The following is a 22,483-nucleotide window of genomic DNA, read 5'->3' as shown; positions in this document are numbered from 1 at the left end:
GATATGCCTAAGCCCATGGATTCTTTCTAATATCTTCCCTTATAAGGTACAGAAGTCTCTGGGTAATGAGCCTATTTAATTTAATCTGTCTGGAAAAGTCATAAAAATTTGCCAACAAGAGGACATTTCAGAGTAGGAGTTTCCCATTTGTTAGGAATTAACAGTGAAAGCAGAGGGAACACCAGTCTTGACCCTCCATGGATAGAGTGCTCCAGGTATTTAGAAGTTGTCACTGGCCAACCTACTGAGAATATGGCCAGAGAATGTCTCAGGTCTGTGAGGGTCAGAGATTCTGAGGTCCAGAGAGCTATACCAGTCCCAGGAGAACTTTGTCTTTCAAACCCAGGAGTTCCCTCATTTTGAGGAGGTGATGTCAACTCAGGCAGTGATCAGTCTCAAAGGGCCTCCCTTTACCACAATGGCTGCCATAGCGAGTGTTATGGATTGAATTTTGTCCCCCAAGAACACATACTGAAATCCTGGCCCTTGTACCTGTGGGTGTAATCATGTTTGGAAATGGGGTTTCTTCATTGTTAATTAGGTCATACCCAAGTAGAGTGGGTTCTAAATCTAATCACTTCTGAGAAAGGGCAGAGTGAGAAGAGACACACACACGGGGAAAGACAGACACCGTGTGAGGATTGTTCACAAGCCAAGGAACGCCAAGGAACCAAGGAATGTCCAGGGCTACTGACAAGAAATCAATATGGCCGAGACCTTGATTTGAGCTTTTAGCCTACAGAATTATGAGAAAATAATTTCCTATTCTTTAAAGCCATTCACTGATGGTATTTCTGTAACAACAGCAATAGGTAACTAAGACAGGGAGTAACAAAAGGGATTCTTGGCCTGGGTCTCACAATCCAGGAGCAAATATTCCAAGTGTAGAAGAAGGGAGAATGATCAGGCAGGAAAAACACTGTGTGCAATGTCAAAGACACATCAATATTAAACATGTTCACAGTAGCAAATATTTCATGTTTGAGGTTTAAGGTGTCTGTGTGTGTGGCGGGGGCGGGGGGAGGTTTGGGTGCACGACAGGCTGCATATTTAGCATGGCAATCTAAGGCTTGCATAATTTAGCCTTAATTTAAAAACATGGCTATTTTTCTATAGGCAATGTGGAGCCACTTATGATCAGGTGTGTGTCTGTTGGAAAGATAATTCTAGATGTAGACGAGAAACGAGGTCTGAATGGGATAGACTGAGGCATAATTCCCTCAAGAAAGCGTTTGGTAAACCCAGAAAGATAGAACAGAGATCTTACCAAAGGCAATGGGTGCAGGGACGAAGACAAGAAAATAAAATTTAAGTCACATAAACAAGGTGGAAACATGTTTTTGGTTGATCCAGATGAATCTGGACCAAATAGAAGTAGTTGGCCTCCTTGGAGGGAATCATATGCAATCCAGGGCAGGAATATTGCTGTTGAAAGCCACTGGGCCTTGACTTTCAGTGACTTCCCTGTCAAGGCCTGCTTGCTGACACTTCTGCAGAGGCAGAGGTGGCTCAGTTAATGGAAAGAGGCAGGGGCAGTAACTGGGAAGAGTATCAACAGGGAGCAGACAGCAGTGTCCAGAAGAGACCAATGGTCAGTGGACCCCTACCATCCCAGCTTCAGTGGACACAGGGTCAGAGGGGCCATGTTTCTTCCTCCGTCACCAAAACCAGTATTGAAGAAGGGCCGCAGAGGCCCAACAAAGGCACATTCAGAGAAAGTGTAGATAAGGGAGCCATGATCAGTGATGTTGTAGAAGGAGACAGTGTGGTTCTCATAGTCTAGGAAGATCCCAACTTGGCGAGGAGGCACCTTAAGGTAGAGGGAAGTCTGGGGGGAAGTGCCAGCCTCATATTTTTGTTTGTTCCGCAACCAAATTGTCCAGAAGCCATTCTCAGGGCTGAGCATAAATCGTCCCTTCCTCTTGACAGAGTGTCTACAAACCCCCAGGTCCCAGGCTTCCTTTCCGGTCACGTCTACCTCCCAGTAAAGCTTTCCAGAGTCGAAGCGCTGGGCACCGAGGACCATGGGACAACTATCAAATCTCTCTTCATTTTCAGGCAAGTCCCGGTAGGTGTATCCAAACTTCGCTTGTCTCCGATCCGTAGAAATGATGAGCCACGGACCGGCTGTGTCTGGATCCAGAGTGACGTGTACTGCAGACAGGGGACCATGGTCAGGTTTGGAGAGTGTGGGGTGGCTGGGGGCAGTGATGGTCAGTGGCCTGTGCATGTGTTAAACTTTGGGATGAGGACAAGGGAGTGACCCTGAGCCTCAGCGTGTGAGGAAACAGCACCCCAGCCAACTCTGGCCCTTGCCTTGACCTTTGAGGGAACCACTTTCACTATCTCCATGCTGCCCCACCTACTCGAACCTGCCATCTCTCCTAGATGCTGCTGTTCTCCCCCACCCTGGGCATCGGCTCCGCATCCACGCTGTACCCTTCAGCTCCCCCTGTGGGCCAGTCCCACAACTCCTAGAGCTTGCCTCACCTCCGTATGTCCTCAGCATCTTCTTCAGCCCTGGCACACGGAAGTCATTCCTCAGGTCTGGGGAGGCAACGCCTAGCTCCTTCAGGTTCCAGCCCTTACTCCTGACGGAAAGAGAATTTGAGACCTCCATCTCCAATTTCTATCACATCCTTCTGGAACCCTAATGCCATAATCTCCCTCATGGATGACTATGGTAATTTAGTTCTACCCAAATTTACAAACATCTTTATTCAGTCCCTGGGGGTTGAGGGGGAGGGATTGAGTTCCTGTCCAGGAGTTCCTGATTACATGAGCCTCCACAGCATGCAGATAGTCCCTATCTCCTCTCCAAGCCTGATCACCCTTTAAGCACATTGTACTGCATTTTACAGGCAAGGCCATCTGACATAGGCTGAATCACTTCTGTAAGGAACTCAAGGAGTCTCGTCCATGCTGTGGATCTTACTCATGGCTCTCGGGGGTTTGGAACTGGTTAAATTCCATTTAAAAAAGGAATCCCAGCAGGCTGTTGACTCAGAGCTTCCCAGAGATTTTTCTGCTTGCCACGGCTTCACTTTGTGAAGACAGTATACTCCAATCACTGTGGGCAACTCACCAACAGGGACGCCCATTAATCAGCCTTCTGAGACTAGAAAATATTTTCTGGACGATCAGGTCCTTGAGAATAGGAAAGAGGATGGGGAAAACTTCAGCACATGTTTTTCTAACTCAAGAACCTTTTTCATAGGTGTATATGCTTCTTGTCATCCCCTGCCCTTACAAAGAAAACCTCTCCTTACCTTTCCAGGATACTTCTAGCCTCCTGAGGAGAAAACAGACAGAGAGTAAGTTGTGGAGTTACTGGTTCACCACTGAGACTTTGGTCCTAAGGGTGATGTGACACAAACCTGTGATCCTAGGGCACTGCTCTGCCCCATTCTAGGGGCAGAAAGCCATTTCTGACCAGGTTCGAGTGTGGGTGGTTGTGGGGTAACCAGGAATCTAGCATCAGTGTGACCTTATAGCTACAGGAAAGATCTTTAGTCTAAGGAGTCTGACTCAGAAAATGAATGAGAAAGCCCAGATCCAGGGTGGCAGAGGGAAAACAGTCCTGGCTGAAGCCTAGAGAGAATCACAGGGAGAGAATGTCTAAACCAGGATTCCCAGAAACTGCTCTATCTCATCTGTGGGCTTGAGTTGTTTGGGGAAGAAGGGCTGGTTGGTCAAAGCTCTATCCTGTGCTGTACTTAATGCTGCCCCTCATTAGGTAAAATCAAATCATCTGAGAATATTCCGGTGCAGGGAGTTTCGGGCTCTCACATGGGAGTTGGTAGGCTCCTAGGCCTAGTCAAAACCATACCAGAAAGCTCAGTTCAATGTCTGGCAGAAACAAGATTTGGATAATGGGAAGAGAGCGCCTGTCAGGTCAACCAAATCACATCAGCCTTTTTGCACAAGCCAGAAAGAAATGGCTTCATGACCACATCTGACAGAGAGTGAAAAGGTGTGGGAAAAGAAGAACTGTATACTTACTCCTCACTTAGTGATGATATCGTTATCCAAAATTTTGTATTTACAACAAGAGTAAAAAATCTACTATCCTACTATTTTACACATTAACGAAGTATGTCTGGCCGTAACAGACACCAAGGTGCGAGAGAGAGTAACGCTGGCTGTGATGGTTCAGGTTATGTGTCAGTTTGCCTGGGCCATCCTTTTCAGTGGGTTGGCAGTTATGTAATGACCAAATTTGGCAGTTTTGTAACAATGTAGTCATCCTGCATTTTGTGATCTGATGTGGTCATCCTCCATTTTTACATAATGCTGATTTTCACATAATGACCTGGTCTCTGGAACCTAACCAAGTTGATCAGTAAGAAGTGGGTGTGGAATGTGAGAATAGAGGGACTTCTGAGACCATCTGGTCCATGGTTTCCCACAGTAAGGTAAACACACGGTGGATACAAGATGATTTTAAGTAGAATGTTCAAAGATGAACTTTTTAAAAATTGTGGCAAAATACATATAAACAAAATTTGCCATTCTACCCATTTTTAAGTATACAATTCAGAGACATTAATTATATTCACAATGTTGTACAACCTTCAACACTATTTGTTTCCAAACCTTTTCATCACCCCAAACAGAAACTCTGTACCCATTAAGCGTTAACTTCCCGTATCCGCATAACTATATTCCCTACCCCAGCCTGTGGTATCTACTAATCTACTTTCTATGTCTATGCACTTGCCTAACCTGGGTATTTAGTATAAGTGGGATCAGGCATTGATGAATTTTTTAAAAATAGCTATGTACTTATTTTAATCTTAGCTCTACCTCTTACTATTTGGGTGGACTTGGTCAAGTTATTTAGCTTTAGTCCTTCATTAAGACTCTTAATGCCTCTGTGCCTTAGTGTCCTCATCTATGAAATGGGGATAGCAGTAGCACCCACCTCATTGCGTTGACATAAAGATATGCCTGGCATGTAATACGTGCTATTCAAGAGCTTGCAGTTATTATTATTATTGTTATGAAATAAATTAGAATAAAATATAAGTAACATATCAACAAGGAGCCCTGGTGGTGCAACAGTTAAGCACTTGGCTACTAACCAAAAGCAAACCCACCCAGCAGCTCCATGGACAGCTCACCTGGCAATCCGATTTCATAAAGATTATAGCCAAGAAGCCCTATGGGGCGGTTCTACATCACTATGAGTCAAAACTGACTTGATGGCAAATGATGACAGTATATCAACACATAATTTCTTGGCTATTATTGTTTAGGACAAATTTCCTTTTAAACTAAACTGACTCAGACTAAAAAAGTGAGACAATTTAAGGAAAAATACTATGTTAAAATCATTTAGGCAGTTCACAGAAGTAGCAGAAAGTATAAAGGTGATACATTTATGGCTAAAGTTTGGAGTACCCATGTTATTTAGTCCACTTCCCACCCACGCTGTTTTACAAATGAAGAAATCAGGTCCAGGAAAGGAAAATGACTTAACCTGGAGTTATGGAGAGAACTGACAGCAGGGCCGGTGCTGGGCTACTGTCTCTTGATTTTCAGTTCAGTGTTTTCAGTTATATCTCATTTATTAAACCCTCCCCAATGGCCAGACACTCCTCTAAGGACCTTAGTGGATTCTTTCACAAAAATGCTTTGAAATATATAACATAATACTCATTTCACATATGAGAAATCTGAAGCTCAGAAAGATTAAAGGATTCTCTCAAAGTCACTCCCCCAGTACATGTCAGGCACTTACCAAAGATGTCCATTTCTGTTCATTGTTGCATGGAATAAAAACCAAGCTGGCTGTCATCATGTCACTTCTGACTCATAGCAACCCCATGTGTGTCAGAGTAGAACTGGCCTCCACAGGGTTTTCTATGGCTGAGTTTTTTCGGAAGAAGACTGTCAGGCCTTTCTTCTAAGGTGCTTCTGAATGGACTTGAACCTCCGCATGTTAATTGTTTGTACCAGCCAGGAACTCTGCCGCATGGAATATTCATTCCCTCCTAAGTTTGTACCATTCTATACCTTGAATGAAAACCATCCGTGAATCCTAATTCGGTTTATTTAAGAATATTCCAAGGACCAGGTTTCCATTTGCTCAAATGGTAGACCCAGGGAACTGTTTTTTCTCTAGTTACTCCTTGAATCTCAGAGGTAGCCTCTCCCTGGTCTCACCTGAAGCAGTTCCAGTACTGGGCCCCGACTCCTCCTCTCCAGCTCTGAGATCAGCTCCTGCAGGGCCCGGCTTTTCTGGGCCAGATGGGCCTCAGTCTCCCCCAGGATTCTGAGCTGATCTCTCTCATCCTTCTCAAGTTTCTGCAGCTGCCTCTCTTCTTCTTTAGCCAGGAAGTTTCTCTGCTGCACAAACTCTGCGTGAATCCTTGATTTTTGCATCTCAACCTTTGTCTTTAGTGTTAAGGGAAAGAGAGGTATGGTTTTTATCAGAGTAACTCAAGGTTCAAGGATGGAGGGTGTGGGTACCTATTTCTATCCTCTGCAGATTCATCACTCTGGTTCTGTCTGGGGACACACAAACACAGAATCTTGCTGGGAGACTAGTGGGTAAGGCATCTGGGACTAAGAGGGGATTGGGATTGGTGGGAGCCCACTGAAACTGGTCCACAATCATACCTGTATCAGCCTATGACACCCAAGACTTTTCTCAACCTCTCTTTCAAAAGCCAGTCACCTCTCAAATGTATCCCTTGGCCTTCATTTCTCTCTGAGTTGTTAAGAGACTAATACCTGACCCCACCCCCAACAAGCTCGCACAGAGAGGCTCAAAATATCATTTCTAAGTCATGGGAAAGGGAAGTTTCTGGAATATTCTTTGCCTGTCCTCTTTTGCTGGTAACTGGAGAGTCACTGCTTGCTATTGCAGCCTGGCTCTTCCCTCCCTCACCTCAAATCTTCCTCTTCTGGGATTTGCTGTCCAGGAGCTCTCTGCATTCTTGTTAATCCCTGAGCTGCCCCTCCTCCACTAGTGTGAAACTCCTTCACCAGTGTGAAACAAGCTTTAGTTCTCTGTTATACTTTGGACCTGCTATCTGGACATGGTCAAACAAGCACCTGCTGAAACTGGTTTTCCTACTTCAACCCTTAAGCCCATTCCTCACAGCCTTTGCCATTTCCTACAAGGCATAGCGGTTGGGCTGCTCTCTAGAGATACCTTTGTCCCAGACACCAAGCACTGGTACTGTCATCTGCTGCGACTGGGCTCGGAGGAGCAGAGAGCTTTAGGGTATGGTTTCTCCCACTCAACCCCCTCTCCTACAGACTCTCAATCTTTGTGTTTGATTGGAAGCTCTCCTTCTAGCCTCCTTCATTCTTATTTCCCTTTATCAGGAGACAAGGAGGATGGCTGGTTCTCAGAGAGTGAGATATACAACCCTATAGCTATTCAGATAGGTATAGCTGAGCCCACGAACTTGACTTCTGCCCAGACTTCCAATCTAAGATCCCTTTCAGGGGGTGACCCTTGCCTTCCAGGCTGCTCTCTTCTCAGCAATATCGACTTCCAACTTCTCAGCTAACTCCTGCTCTCTTCTCAGCTTCTGTAATGCCACCTGGAACTTCTCCTGCAGAAAGAGACAGCAAGTCAATCCCTAACCAGACTAAGTAGGGTCGGGTAACATGGGGTGGGGGAAGGTCATCTTGGTTCTTAGAAAAGCCTGGGTGCAGAGAAGGTTGGAGTACTGGAGTCTTGAGTGAGGTTGGAATTGATGAATGGGAAAACTTCAGAAAAAGTCTGATGTTTTCTTGTAGACTAGACCCACACTGTTGGGGTAACAGGGGTAGGGGGCGTTCTCACTCCTGATTAACCAGGAAGCCACAAGGAAACATGATCCTTGCCAGATTTTCCCACAGCATATTCCCTACTCTGGGGGAATGAGAAGATTGTGTTTAGTCTGCAACTCTCCACTTAGATTAGACATGGAGGGAGATTCCCTTTCTTTCCCCAGTTCTTCAACTCCAGAGGCCGCTCTATCCTATCCCAAGCCTTGGAGAGCAAAGCACTAGTCAGGGGCCATCTCCTTTTTACCTGCTCATGCTTTGTGCTAAGGCCTCACCTGGTACTCCTGTACAGCTTCCTCAATAGGGATCTTGGAGTGGTGACGGTGTGTCCGTGACTGGGCACACACCCAGCAAAGTGCTTTTCCATCTTCCTCACAGAACACTTGAAGTTTCTCTCCATGCGCCCTACACTGATCTCTGTTCATGGTGCTCTTTTCCATTTGTTTAAGGCTGTCCACCATGTTGGCTAGGTGCCGATTGGGCCGGATGTTCCTGAGCAGGAATTTCTGCCGGCACACAGGACAACTACTGCCGCCATCTTTCCCGACCTCAGAGATGCATTTTCGGCAGAAACTGTGGCCACATTCAATGATCACAGGCTCCACGAAGGGATCCAGGCAGACGGAGCATGTTACCTCCTCCCACATCATTGCCAGGGGCTTCGCTGAGGCCATAGGGGCAGTGTTCCTGTTAAACAGCACCACGGAGATCTTGTGGGGGACTAGTGGGGAGAGGAGAAAAGGAAAGAAGATGGGAAGGGTTGTGTGAGAGAAATAAAATGATTCAAAGGAGGACATGGGGGTGGTGAACTGGAGGGGATAAAAACAAGAAAGAGCAAGAACATCAACCTGAATAACAAGGGCTTCTCCTCCATAGTCTGGTCAGACGGAAGGGGAAACAGTCTTCAAAAGAGGCAAATATAATTGTCCAGAATCTCAGAGGTAAAACTGTTTAGAACTATGCTTTCATCATGTCCACCCCAGCTTAAATCCTTCAAAGGGTCTCCATTACAATCCAAGGGGAAAATAATCCAACTGCCTGGGAGAAATGACAAAAGGAAGGAGGAAGGAGGAAAGGAAGGAAAGGAGGAAGGGAGGGAGGGAGGGAGGGAGGGGAAGGAAGGGAAGATGGGATGGAAAAAAAAAAAAATCCTGCGCCCAGCTAGGGGCTGAGCCCATTCAAATACATCAAGTTGTCTGCTGGGGCATGCATAGTAGCCAATTTGACAGGAAGGGAGGTCCAGGTGGGAGGTGCTGGGTCAGAGGGCTGGGCCTGAATATGAGGCTGTGGGGTTTCCAGCTTTCTCACTAGGACCACTTCCACCAATTGCTACTTTGGGAATCCTTCTGGTGATTTTTTTTTTTAATGAAGATTTCCCTCAGGGCCAAGGCTTTTTCCATCCATCTTCTCTCATCTCATGTAATCAATCACTGATTTTGCTGAAAAGTTAATCATAACAATAAACTAAACTAGTTATCTGAATGATAGCCATCTCTTTGTGTCAGAGTAGAACTGTGTTCCACAGGGCTTTCAATGGCTGGGTTTTTCAGTAGATTGCCAGGCCTTCCAAGGTGCCTCTAAAAGACCCAACCTCTGGATAGACTCAAAACACCAACCTTTCAGACTGAGCCTCTTAACCCTTTGCACCACCTAGGGACAAGTCATTCCTCTTTACAATAATGGCAGGAGTCAAATGTAGAGATATATATGTATGCATATACACATGCATATATACGTATACACATGTACATCAATAAACAGATGCAATAATTTGCATAAAGTTACATAGACTAAAATGAAAAAGAGGAAAGAACAGGGAAGAGGAGGAAAAAATTCAGGAGGTTTGCTTTTGAGGGGTAGGCTAGTGGGGGAAGGGAGCTGCTTGGGAAGGGAGGCGACACTGTGCGCTCAGAAGTGTGGCCAGCACTCCCTGGGCTCTTCTCTTGACTACCTGGTTCCTGCCTTCATTTCCTTCAGGGCACTGACCACCTCAGTCTTGGACCAGGATACATCCTAGTCCAACGTCCTGAGCAGCCCTGTCCCTCTCACTTGCAGAGGTGGATTTTTGGAGATAGGAAAAAAAACCAGTGCCGTCGATTGGAGACAGGAGGGAAGGGAAATTCCGTTTCCAGGATTGCTGGCCCGCCCCACACTGGGCTCCCCTGGGCCAACCTCTGGGTTACAATCCCGGTAGTCCAAGGTTCGCGCGCCCCTCCTCCCCTGACGGGCGCCGGCAACAGGGCGGCCTGGCTCCCGCCGGCTACCTCTGCAGTCACTTCAGAGCCGAGCCTCCTTCTAGGCAGAGGCGCCCGCGCGGGAAGACTTGCTGGGTCGACCAAGTCCCTCAAGGGAGAAGGGGTGGAAGGCAACCTTCAAATCTGGGTAAGGGGAGGCTGGGATCCCCCAGCCTAGCCAGCTTCACTCACCTCAACAGGGCACTCAAAGGCCGAGGGTGGACTCCTAATTCCACTTTGATTTCCTCTCAAAGGTGAGTCAAAAAAATGGGAGGAGAGTGGGAGGAGAATTGAAGGGAGGGGAGGAGAAATGGGTGTGGAGGGAGAGAAGGAATAGCAGCAGGGAAGAAAGAGAAGTTGGAGGGCAAAAGGGAAGAGACAAGGAGGAGTTGGGGTGCGAGAGGTATTAGAAGATTCTGAGCCCCTAGACTTGGGCATTTTGGAAGCTGGGGTTGAACGAAAACTCAGCAGCACTTCTTCCTAGGCTCACGCTCTCCCATTATCAAATGTAATGCCTCTCTCCCATTTCCCCCTCCCTGCTCTGCCCAGCTGGGGCTCAGAGTCCCCCGTAGTCTCTCCCTCGTAAGTCCTAGATCTGAAATTACTCTCTGTGGTTTATGCGTCCTTTTCAGACCTTCTCCCCTCCGCGGCAGCTGCCCACTCTAGAGGAGTGTGTCATGTCCCGCCCTAACAGCCTGTGGGGACAACCTCAGCTACTGGGGCATAAGGAAGGAACCGGGCTCTCAGAAAAACGGGTAATTTCTACTACCTTACACTCAGTGAGCGTCAGGGACACAGAAACTTCTGTGGATCCCCTGGTTAGAGCCTGGGGAATGGGAAGGTGAGTGGGCTCTGTGGAGAGTGGATCCTGTCATTCTGTTTGGCTGTTTGGTAATAAAAGTGATAAATCTACCAAACCATTACACCTATTTGGCTGCTTGGTAATAAATATGATAAATCCACCAAACCATTACACCTATTGGGTTGATTCCATTAACATAAACAGTCCCTGAAAGCAGAGTGGAAACAGTGAAAAAAATCAAAGAAAAAAGACACCCTGAAAATGACTGTTTCACATCACTGTAGACCCTTTGTTGTTTGTTGCAGGAACTGAGTAAGCCTCTGTTGGAAAGAGAATGGGTATGAAAAGAACATAGGTTTCGTAACAAGGCAGACATGGACTCAGTCAGTGCGGACCCTACTATTTATTAGCTGGATGCCCATCTCTCTGAGCTTCAATTTTTTTTTTTTTTAATTAAGCAGGGGTATTTTTTTTTTATTAGTGCACAGATTGGTTATGATAAACAGAGAAAATATTGAAGTTGTCAAAGATTTCATTTTACTTGGATCCACAATCAACGCCTATGGAAGCAGCAGTCAAGAAATCAAAGGAGGCATTGCATTGGGCAAATGTGCTGCAAAAGACCTCTTTAAAAGTGTTAAGAAGCAAAGATGTCACCTTGAAGACTAAGGTGTGCCTGACCCAAGTCATGGTATTTTTAATCACCTCATATGCATGTGAAAGCTGGACAATGAATAAGGAAGACCTAAGAAGAACTAATGCCTTTGAATTACAGTGTTGACAAAGAATATTGAATATACCATAGTCTGCCACAAGAAAGAAAAAATCCATTTTGGAAGAAGTACAGCCAGAATGCTCCTTAGATGTGAGGATGGCAAGACTTTCTCTCAAGTACGTTGGACATGATATCAGGAGGGACCAGTCCTTTGAGAAGGACATCATGCATGGTAAAGTAGAGGATCAGTGAAAAAGAGGAAGACCCTCACTGAGATGGACTGACACAGTGGCTGCAACAAATGGCTCAAACATAGCAAGGATTGTGAGGATGGTGCAGGATTGGGCAGTGTTTCACTCTCTTGTACACAGGGTTGGTATAAGTTGGAACTGACTTGACGGTACATAACAACAAGAACATTAATGCATGTAAGGTCCCAATGTGCTGCAATCGGTTTTCACTCAACCGCTAACCTAAAGGTTGGCAGTTCAAACCCACCCAGAGGAACCAGGGAAGAAAGGCCTGGCAATTTACTCATGAAAAATCAGCCATTGAAAACTCTATGGAGCACAGTTCTACTCTGACATACATGGTGTCGTCATGAGTCAAAGGCAACTGGTTTATTAATACATCTACCACAGGATTGTTTTGGTACCTGCCCAGTAATATGCACACAATCATTAACATAACATATGCATAGCTGGCATAGTTCCCAGCTTGGTAATTGGCTACAAGATCAAAGATGCCACTCATTCCAAAGTCTCCCAGCTCACTGCCTGTGCTTCAGTACTTGTCTTGGTTATCTAATGCTGCTATAACAGAAATACCAGAAGCGGATGGCTTTGACAAAGAGAAATTTCTTTCTTTACAGCAAAGTAGGTTAAAAGTCCAAATTCAGGGTGTCAGCTCCAGGGGACTGCCTTCTCTCTCTGTCAGTTCTGGAGGAAGGTCTTTCTTGTCAATCTTCTCCTGGACTAGAAACTTCTCTGTGCAGGAACCAGGGGTCTAAAGAACTCACTCTGCTCCCGGTGCTTCTTTCTTGGTAGTGTGAGGCCCCCAATTCTCTGCTTGCTTCCCTTTTTATCTCTTGAGAGATAAAAGGTGGTGCAGGCCATACCCCAGGAAACTCCCTTTACATTGGATCTGGAATGTGACCTGGGTTAGGGTGTTACAATCCCACCCTCATCTTCTTTAATATAAAATTACAATCATAAAATGGAGGACAACCACACAATAGTGGGAATCAGGGTCCAGCCAAATTGATACACACATTTTTTCAGGAACATAATTAAGTCCATGACAGCACTTCAGTATTCTTTAACTGGTGAGATGACCCAAATATTTTTCCTGAAGGATCAGTGTCCTTAATGTTCCTGTCTTCAACACGGTAGCACATATTGCTTTCAACACATCAGCCATTGTTATTGGATAATGAGAACAAGGAATCTCTCCAGTGTATACCGTGGGTTTTAGGCATAACCCTCCTTGTCTCTATTGTGTGTCAGCAATCCAAGTTCTGCTAATCATATAAGTTATTCCAGTTAGTATCAGAACCCTGTCTTCAGTGGCTTAGGAAACCCCAAATAGCCTGGCTATAGTCAGAGATTCCAATTTATTAGGACACTTTTGCTTTCCTTGGTAGAAGGGCTTCTCCATTCTTTGCTAGGCTCTCCAAGCTGGCTAAGCTCTATGTTGTGGGGATGGAAAAAAAAATTCTGTAAATGAGCTATTACCATGACAGTAACGAGGGCTACTTCTCTCCTCCTTGATTCTCTGACCAGTGTGTGTATGCTGGATATGAAAAAAATACTTATATATTGGTTGCTGATTGAAATCTTGTACAGAATTTATATGCCGACCTCCAAATCTCATATAGCGGGGTTTTCAAACTGGTGTGATACATGAGCCTTTAGCTGTTCACCCCACAGTTCTATTGGACCAGGTGCTTCTGGCTTTTGGGGTAGACTATAAGACCCATGCATTCCATAGGGTGAGCCCATTATGAGAATTCTTTGACTGTAAAATCAGTTCCATGGTTGCAAGTGATGTTGTTGGGATACCCCATGGTTTAACTTGATGGAATATGTCTTTTTGGTGGTGCAGGACAATATATGTGGGAAAAGCAGATCTGTTTTTGGAATATGTACCTACTCTATGAGTACAAATTGCTGCTGGTCCAATGTAACTAACCTGCCACTAGGAGACTGTCTAGATTCTCTGAGAAATAGTGAAAAATCAGACTCAGCGTTGACCTTTATGCACAAGTGCCCATGACAGAATTTACTCATGCAATTAGAGGCTCTGCCTGTGCTCAAAAGCGTGGGCTTCATATCACTCAGCCTTATCTATTTACCACTACTGATATGGATACTTGTACACAATCCTATTGAACAAGCAACAGAGAGCTGATCAACATTCATTGGATGGATAATTGTATCTCCCTGATTATTGAATGCCGTCTCTGCATTGGTTAAGAGCTGGGCTGCTAACCAAAAGATCAGAAGTTCGAATCTACCAGCTATTCCTTGGAAACCCTATGGGGCAGTTCTACTCTGTCCTATAGGGTTGCTATGAGTTGAAATTAACTTGGTTTTTGGTTTTCTCTGCATTGGATGCCCTCTGGTGGTATTCACATAGGACAAAAGTATTTTTTTATCTGCACCATTTCCTAGAAATTCAACAGGTAACCTCTACCCAGAGCCCTGGTGGTACAGTGGTTAAGAGATATAGCTGCTGAGCAAAAAGTTAGCAGTTTGAATCCACCAGCTGCTCCTTGGTAAACAATAAGGGGCAGTTCTACTCTGTCCTATAGGATTGCTCTTAGTTGGAATCGGAATTGGCTTGATGGCATTGGGTTTGGTTTTTGGTTTTAACCTCCACCCATAACTTTTGGTCATCAATCTTTCAATCATATTTTTTCCAAGCCCCTGACCAAAGGCTAAACTATTGAAATGGTCAAAATATGAAGATAAATGAGTTTATCTTTTCTTCTAAGCGAAGTGTACAACCCCTTGTTTGATGTTCTTCCCATTGGAAAGGTTTTTCTTCACTCTTTTTCAGGATAATATGTATTGGACACCAAACTCGTGTACCACCTCAGTTTTCTTGACCCCTTCTTTTATTCTCTGTCTTAGTCAGAACCCCAACAATTCTGGTTCACCACTCCACACACATACTTTAGGATTTGGAAGAAACATCACAGCCCATGGCATGGGATCCAGATTTCTTAGCAACCACTATGGGACCAAATTTATAACCAAAAAGTTCAGGGAGTTAGCTCTCCATGGAGCAAACACCACTGACCAATGGGACATGGGAGGCAGGAGAAAGTGGAACAAATAAACCCTCCTCTTTTCTCTTCTGTGTACTACTTCAGGGTGTAGCTCCTCCTTGCAACCCTTCTGATGAGCAAACTCACTGGCTGAGGGATCTACTGTGTCTCCTTGAAATTCATGATGTATCTTTATCCAGTGTGATAACACATTGCATTGAATTGTTTTGCATTTCCTCTTGCCTCACTTCCTTCTCCCTTTACACTGATTTCTTCACTCCCGCCCCCCCGCGCCCGCCACTCCCCACACTCATTGCCTTCTGAATAAAGGGTCAGTTCTTTAATCTTACCTAAAGCTAATCTAGAGGACCTGGTTTAAGACATCACCCTGAGTGGGCTGGTTAATCTCTAGGTAAAGCACCATGAGTAACCCAAAACCCAGTGCCAAAGGAACCCTGATTTTGTGGACTCATTTAAAGCCTACCAGACAATACAGGTTTTAGACTGAGTAGAACGGAGAGCACTCTGTCTGTGAGCAGATAGAATCAGCCTTGTGTTCCACTTGTCCTACTTCCATGTATCTTTTTCTCTCCCATCCAGAATTGAGAGACAATCTGGCCTTGACCACATTTATTAGTTTGAAGGGGAATAAAGGATCCCAGAATGAAGTTCTAGAGAACCTTAAGATTTGATGCTCTCAAATTAAGCTCTCTTGACTTAAGTTAGTATTTTAACAAAACACAGTTAAAAATCCGTTAAAAAATCACCTCCTTATTTTCAGAGCCTGTAAAGTAATAAAAATCTGCAATTTAAAAAACTAAAATTTGAAAATAGGGGTGTGTGGTAGATATGGAAAGGCGTATCTTGGGGCCCATGGAGGACAAGATTGGTTTCTGGGTTACAAGAACCACTTGGATGATATCACAAACTGCTAACACCTCAAGCAGATCGAAACTTGCAATTCACTGCTCTGTAATCTGCAGACATACTGGGACCTGGTGTGGAACAAAGAGAAGCCAGACATCTTGCAGTGTAGACTGTCACTTCCAGATGTCCTCCTCTCCATGTTGGAGAGAGAGGAGGAGGGGATGGCTCAAGTTGGTGAATTAAAACCTCTGACAAAATATCTGACCAGTGCTCTTCAAGAATGCCAAGGTCATGAAAAACAAAGAAAGGCTGAGCAACTGCTACAGACCAGAGAAGATGAAAGGGAAATGACAAGTAAATAAAATGCATTGGAACTCGGTATTGGATCTTGGAACAGAAAAAGAACGTCAGTGGAAAAAACTGGCAAAATCCAAATAATATCTGGAGTATAGTTAATAGCAGTGAACCAGTGTTAGTCTCTTAGTTTTGACAAATGTGCCACGAATGTGTAACTAACATTAGAGAAAGCTGTGAAAAAGGTATACAAGAACTCTATACCATCTTTGCAACTTTTCTGTAAATCTAAAATTATTTAAATAAAAGAAAAAAAAGCTCTGATCATGTGTGGTGGGGATTCCAGACAAGTTACTTAAGCTAGTTCTCATAATCCTGATTCCATGAAATATCCATTACCTAAAACTTACAAATGACGCATACTAGGCTCAAGGGGGTAAAGTCATATGCTCACTATCCCACAGTTGGTGACAGATCCAGAAATAGATCAGAGTTTTTCCACTACATCATTCTTGATTTATGATCTCCAAGGGAGAGAGAGAGAGATGGCTTCGTCATTTTGGTTTCACATTCAAACACCCTCACCCCCTAGGTACAGGTATAAAGATGAATGGCAGCTCCTTTTCTCCTCTCTAACGCCTTCCCCATGTCTAAAGCACTCACACATATGTCTTTGGCTGTGCTGCCTGATTTCTTTTAGCCAGAATATAGGGAAAGCCTGTGTTCATTCTCTCTAAAGTAGAAATTAATTACCACCTCTGCTGCCCCAGAAGGACAGAATGTGTCCCAGGCTCATCCCCCTTAGCCCCACCTGCCTTTTTGTGTCACCAGGCTGGGATTTTGGGGAAGAGCAGGTGCTCAGTGTGGGGTACCTAAGTATCGTCTTGGTGCTGAATCATCAGGATGTACAGCCTGTAGCTTCCTTCCAAGTCCCAGAGCTGCCTGGCCCAGCACTCAGGGGGTTCAGCAAGTTCAACTATGAAAATCTCTTGGATTTGCACCCAGATCCCAGCAGACCTGTTATAAAGTCCTGATCTTTACTGATCCGGCAAGAAATGCTTTCTACAAACAGAGAAACAGACGAGAGGAGACAAAAGCTCTGGGGCTTTGGTGAGTGCCAGGGCTAGGGCAAGCCAGCTGGGCTTGGGGTGAGGAGATTGAGCACCAAGGCCTTGCGCCACAGGCCTATGCCAGTGTGTCTGCCTCTGGGCAGCACTGAATAGTCTCTGCCTAGTGCAGGGCAACTTCTCTCCAAATCTTTCCGGAACCTGAGAGGTGAGAGAAGCCTCAAGGCCTTTACTGAACCTCCCTCTTATACCATAATGGACTTTGGGTAGGCATCTGTGGTGAGCTCTAATCATGCCATTCAGGGACAGATTGCCCAATAAGCAGGGTATGCACGGGCTTGCTTGTGCTTACTTGCTAATCTGTAGTCACAATTTCACCTATTTTTCACTGCATCAAAAGATCCTAACACAGGCCAAATCTCACAGGTGTCTTACATCCTGTTGTGGGCTGCAGAGTTTGTCCTCTGCCTCAGTTTGGGGTCCAGCTGTTTAGCCTTCCATTCGAAGGCATATTCTGACTAGTTGGAGCAGGAGAGAGGTGAGACTCTTCATCCTAAACTAATCCAAGTCAGGAAGGCTGCCAGCTACGTTAAACTGATCATAAAAAAAAAAAGATCATAGGTAACGCTTATTAAAGGTTAATGATTTCTCCATGAGCTCATTTAACCCTCACCACAACTTAATGAGTGCAGCACTTTTATTATCCCCATTTTACAGGGAAGACCATTAGGATGCAGAAGTGTTCAGGAATTTGCCCACAGTCATGCAGCTGGAAAGCCAGACTTCCAGCCTAGGCAGTGTGGATCTATAGCACACGCTTCTAATCCTGTGCTGCCTGTGTAGGACGCAAACTCAGGACAAGATATATGTAATATGCTGCCCTGTCCCAACCCCGGGAATGACAACATGAGGAGATACAGGCTTTTAATAGACACAAATTATTTATGCTGTGAAAGACAGTCAAGCAAGTTAAAGAGAAATCATATTCTCAGATATCTCAGACCCCATTAGCAGATACATCTGTGTTGGGAGGGAAGATCAAAGAACGCTGGGTTACAATACATTCACCCGTACCAGTGATTTATTAAAAAAGGCCTCTGTTCCAGGTTTATGCTATCTTATATTTGATTCTGGAAACCCTTGTGGTGTAGTGATTAAGAGCTATGGCTGCTAACAAAAAGGTCATAGATAAAGAAACACGATCCATCTACATGCTGCCTACAAGAGACACACCTTAGACTTAGAGACACAAACAAACTAAAACTCAAAGGATGGAAAAAAATATATCAAGTAAACAATAAGCAAAAAAGAAGAGGAGTAGCAATATTAATTTCTGACAAAATAGACTTTAGACTTAAATCCACCACAAAGGATAAAGAAGGACACTACATAATGATAAAAGGGACAATTGATCAGGAAGATATAACCATATTAAATATTTATGGACCCAATGACAGGGCTGCAAGATACATAAACCAAATTTTAACAGATCTGAAAAGTGAGATAGCCTCTGCAATCCCCAGGTCTTACCTGATCTGTGGGAATAAGAGTCTAAGTGAAATGCTAGAGCCTATTTTGTTTGATCATGAGTTTTCTGTGTGGTGTAGACCCAACTTCAGGAAATGGAGAGGGAAAATTAGGGCATGAGTTTTGTACTACAATATCCCTTTCCGTACCCATTTAACTTCATAAAACTAAGCACAATAAGCACAAGCATACAGACCACAAGAAGTAAAATTTCAATCCTCCACCCTTTTGGCAGATAATTTCTAATGTCTCTTTGAGAGTGTCATAAAGCACAATTTCCAGAAGTTATATTATACTCTAACACCTTCTTGAAGACAGTCTACAATTCTGTTAGTAAAGGTCTAGAAAATTTCGATTGCGTTGGCAAGCTTTTCCAGTCCTTTTACTTTCCCCAGAAAAAGATGGAGGCAATATGTGATAAATCTTAATCTAATGAGTCTTGAAATGAGACCTTAGTGTCCACTGGAATTGAAGTCCTCAAACCAGGTTATACCCCAATTTAAATAGACAAATGGCTGTGCGATATCCCATATCTCCTTCTAATAATAGGCTTAACAGGGAGCAGGAAGGAGGAGACAAGGGAAGGACTTTAGGAAATTTCATTTCAGAGGATCTGAATGGCATACGTGAAACTCAGGGAAGAAGATAACCATAAAATATTGATACTAAGGAGATTGGGTAAACGATTGAAAATCAGGGGGCAGTGATTGTTCACTTTTTTTAAATTCTGGCCTTCCATGCAGGAGACTCACATTTGATTCCCGGCCAGTGCACCCCACGCACAGCCACCACCTGTCTGCCACTGGAGGCTCGCATATTGCTATGACGCTGAACAGGTTTCAACAGAGATTCCAGACTAAGACAGGCTAGGAATAAAGGCAGAAGACTTGATGATCCACTTCCAAAAATCAGCCACAGAAAACCCTATGGCTCACAACAGTCTGATCCACATGCGTTCATGGCAATGGCACCGGACTGGGCAGTGGTTCATTCTGTTGTGCATGAGGCCACCATATGTCGAGGGCTGACTAGACAGTAGCTAACAACTATGCTTATATGTTGTTAGTATGTAAAGGTTTTATAAGCTTCCAACCTGCCCCAGCTATGCACAGAAGAAACAAGCAAGGGATTGTGACTACAAAGGAGCTAGAAGTAGAGTATCATTACCCTGGAGTATTTGTGTTGGTGTCAGAGGAAATCATGAGAATAGAGGTGGGAAACAGGGAAAGGAGAACTTTAGGTTCTTGCCACTCCCTTCACCTCCTAAGCTTCCACAACTCCCAAATTTCTACACCCCAGCTGACACGGGCTTAGAGATCATCTTTCAAGGCTAAATAAAATAGAGAGGTGATATAGATGTACATATGGACATAGACATAAGTTTATAACTTATAAACAGTAGTCTCTGTGGAAACAAAAAGGTCACAAGATAAATGTAGAAGAATGCACTTGTGGAAGATGGTGTATGAGGGCTTGTGTGAGCAGTAAAGCTGCACTTGTCAGCATTAACATTAAGAATTCTCTAGTATCTGGTTTTGTATGAGAAAGAGAAAAACACATGTCAATATTCCCATCTCCCATTTCCTTTTCCATAACATTTCTTCCACTATGCTGGGCCCCTGGGTGGGAAGTTCAGAGATCACAATGCACTGTGATTATCATTTCTTTCTCTGTCTCAGAACAGAAACATAGGTGTGGCATCCCTGCCTTAGCAGCCTGTGTGTCACCTATACTGAGCAAGGAATTAGCACATTCTTAATGCTCAATATTTAGTGGAGAATTAGTAACTGAGGAACTCACATCCTTGTAGAAGATATAAAATATGTCTATGTGCAAAAAAAGAGTTGTATGATGTACAAAGAGATGTCAAGGACATGTCTTATCCAAAGTGCTTAATGGGAAGGATTATCTGTGAACATGGAGAGGTCAAAAGAAGAAATAAAAAAATCTGTAGGTTGGTTCAAGTGAAGAAATAACTTTCCAACAAGCAGAGTTGTCTGACTTGGAATCGGTAGCACTGGAAGGTTGTAAACTCCCCAACACAGGAGTGCTTAGGCAAAAGTTGAACATCACCTGTCAGAGTGACTAAGGAGACATTCCTGCATCAGATGTAATGCTGGTCCTCTCTCAGGTGGTGAGTGGGTAGTTCACCAAGTTCCCAGTTACTTGGGATAGAAACTCAGATTCTCACAGTCTTCTCTTAAATAAATGAACTTGGAAATATTTTTGTGTCTCTAGGTGAGCTCGCCAGAAGATATTGGGTCAAGAATCTGACAAGAGGGAGGGTTCTGTAAAGAGACAGCAAAATCACCAACTCGAGTCCAGATGCTATGAAGGGACACAAACCTGTGAGTCCTGATTAGAAAATTGTGAGTTTCAGGACACCATTTATTTTTTTCATTATACTGGGAAATAACTAAACATGGAGATTCTGGCAACCCTCCACTTGCTATTATGCAACATTGGAACTGTCCTATATGGCTCCACACAGCCCATGCCCTCCATTTACACATCCTTTCTCAGGAATAGTCCTATGACTTGCTCACGAATCTGCTTTGTCTTGACACCATAGATGATAGGGTTGACCATGGGTGGGAAAAGCAGATAGAAGTTAGCAAGAAGAATGTGGACATGGGGAGGAGCCCGGCGGGCCACACGATGCATGACTGAGGAGATGACCACAGGTGTGTAGAAGGCTAGAATGGCACCTATGTGAGAGACACATGTCCCAAATGCCTTATAGCGAGCCTCCTGAGAAGCAAGCTGTAGAACTGCCCAAAGGATAAAGATGTAAGATAAGATAACAAACAGCAGATCCAATACCACAATAAACATGGCCACAGCAATGCCATAGATATTGTTGAAGCGTGTGTCTCCACAGGCCAGCCTTACTGCAGCCATGTGTTCACAGTAGCAGTGGGCAATCACTGGGCCTTGGCAGTAGTGGAAGAATTTGAGCAGGAAAGGGAGTGGGGTCATTAGTGTCACAGCTCGGAGTACAGCAGCCATGACAATCCTGTGATTAGGTGCCCAGTCAGCACCATGGTGTAGTGCAGGGGCTTGCAGATGGCCATATAGCGATCAAAGGCCATGGCCAGCAGCACTGCTGACTCCATGATGGCGAAGGAGTGAAGAAAGAACATCTGAACCAGGCAGGCATAGAAGTTGATCTTCCTATCCCTGAACCAGAATATGGCAAGCATTTTGGGCAGTGTTGTAGAGGACAGAACCAGGTCAATGGCTGCCAACGTGGCCAGGAAGAGGTACATGGGCTCATGGAGGGCTGCATCAGAGCGGATGATGAAGAGCAGGGTGCAGTTGCCTAGCAGGGCCAGTGTATAGGCTGAGCAGAAGGGAATGGAGATCCAGATGTGCAGGTGCTCCAGGCCTGGGATCCCCATCAACAAGAAGGCAGATGGATGAGTTGAGGTCATATTGGAGGCTGACATATCCACTGGGAATTCTCTTCTTTCTTGCCTACTTCCACAGGATTCCTAGAGAGTATCTAGGGTCAGCAGAAGCACAGGGTTCAAGTTCAAACTCTCATCACCCATGTGGAAGTATTAGCACTTGTTCCCATTTCTAGACCGTAAAAGAAATTGGAAAATAATCCCAATGTCCATGGAGAAACGTAATAAGTCATGTTTCCTGCCCTCTAGGTACTTATGAAGTCATTTGGTGATTAAGATATTAAATCCCAATAAAGCTAGAACCACAATACAATAGAATGGAGGGAGAGCTTTCTGTTTTCTTCATGATGCCAAGGGCAGCCTTATAAAAGATGTAAATTTTGGCTTAAGTTAAATTTTTATCCAAAAATATTCATGGTCTCCCTATTGCCTCCCAACTCAACTTATAGTTCAAATTTTGAAAGGAGGCGTGTGTTTTCAGGCAGGGGGGTTGTCCTGAAATGTCAAG

General features: G+C 44.5%; 1 protein-coding gene and 1 pseudogene across 1 annotated transcript; both read right to left on the bottom strand.

The window, feature by feature from the left end:
* Window positions 1-1,513: 1,513 nt before the first annotated feature.
* LOC100662450 (E3 ubiquitin-protein ligase TRIM21-like) lies at window positions 1,514-8,845 on the bottom strand (annotated as a pseudogene).
* Window positions 8,846-21,070: 12,225 nt separating this feature from the next.
* Window positions 21,071-22,214, bottom strand: LOC100654922 (olfactory receptor 52K2-like). Its single transcript, XM_023539052.2, is given in 2 exon segments — window positions 21,071-21,582; window positions 21,585-22,214. Coding segments are annotated over 2 exon segments (942 nt in total). The 5' UTR covers window positions 22,015-22,214.
* Window positions 22,215-22,483: the final 269 nt, after the last annotated feature.

The sequence above is a fragment of the Loxodonta africana genome, chromosome 7 (genome assembly GCF_030014295.1).
Source record: "Loxodonta africana isolate mLoxAfr1 chromosome 7, mLoxAfr1.hap2, whole genome shotgun sequence".
In the NCBI taxonomy this organism is placed as follows: domain Eukaryota; kingdom Metazoa; phylum Chordata; class Mammalia; order Proboscidea; family Elephantidae; genus Loxodonta; species Loxodonta africana.
The sequence above is the reverse complement of the archived record's forward strand: the minus strand, read 5'-3'. Positions and strand labels throughout refer to the sequence as shown.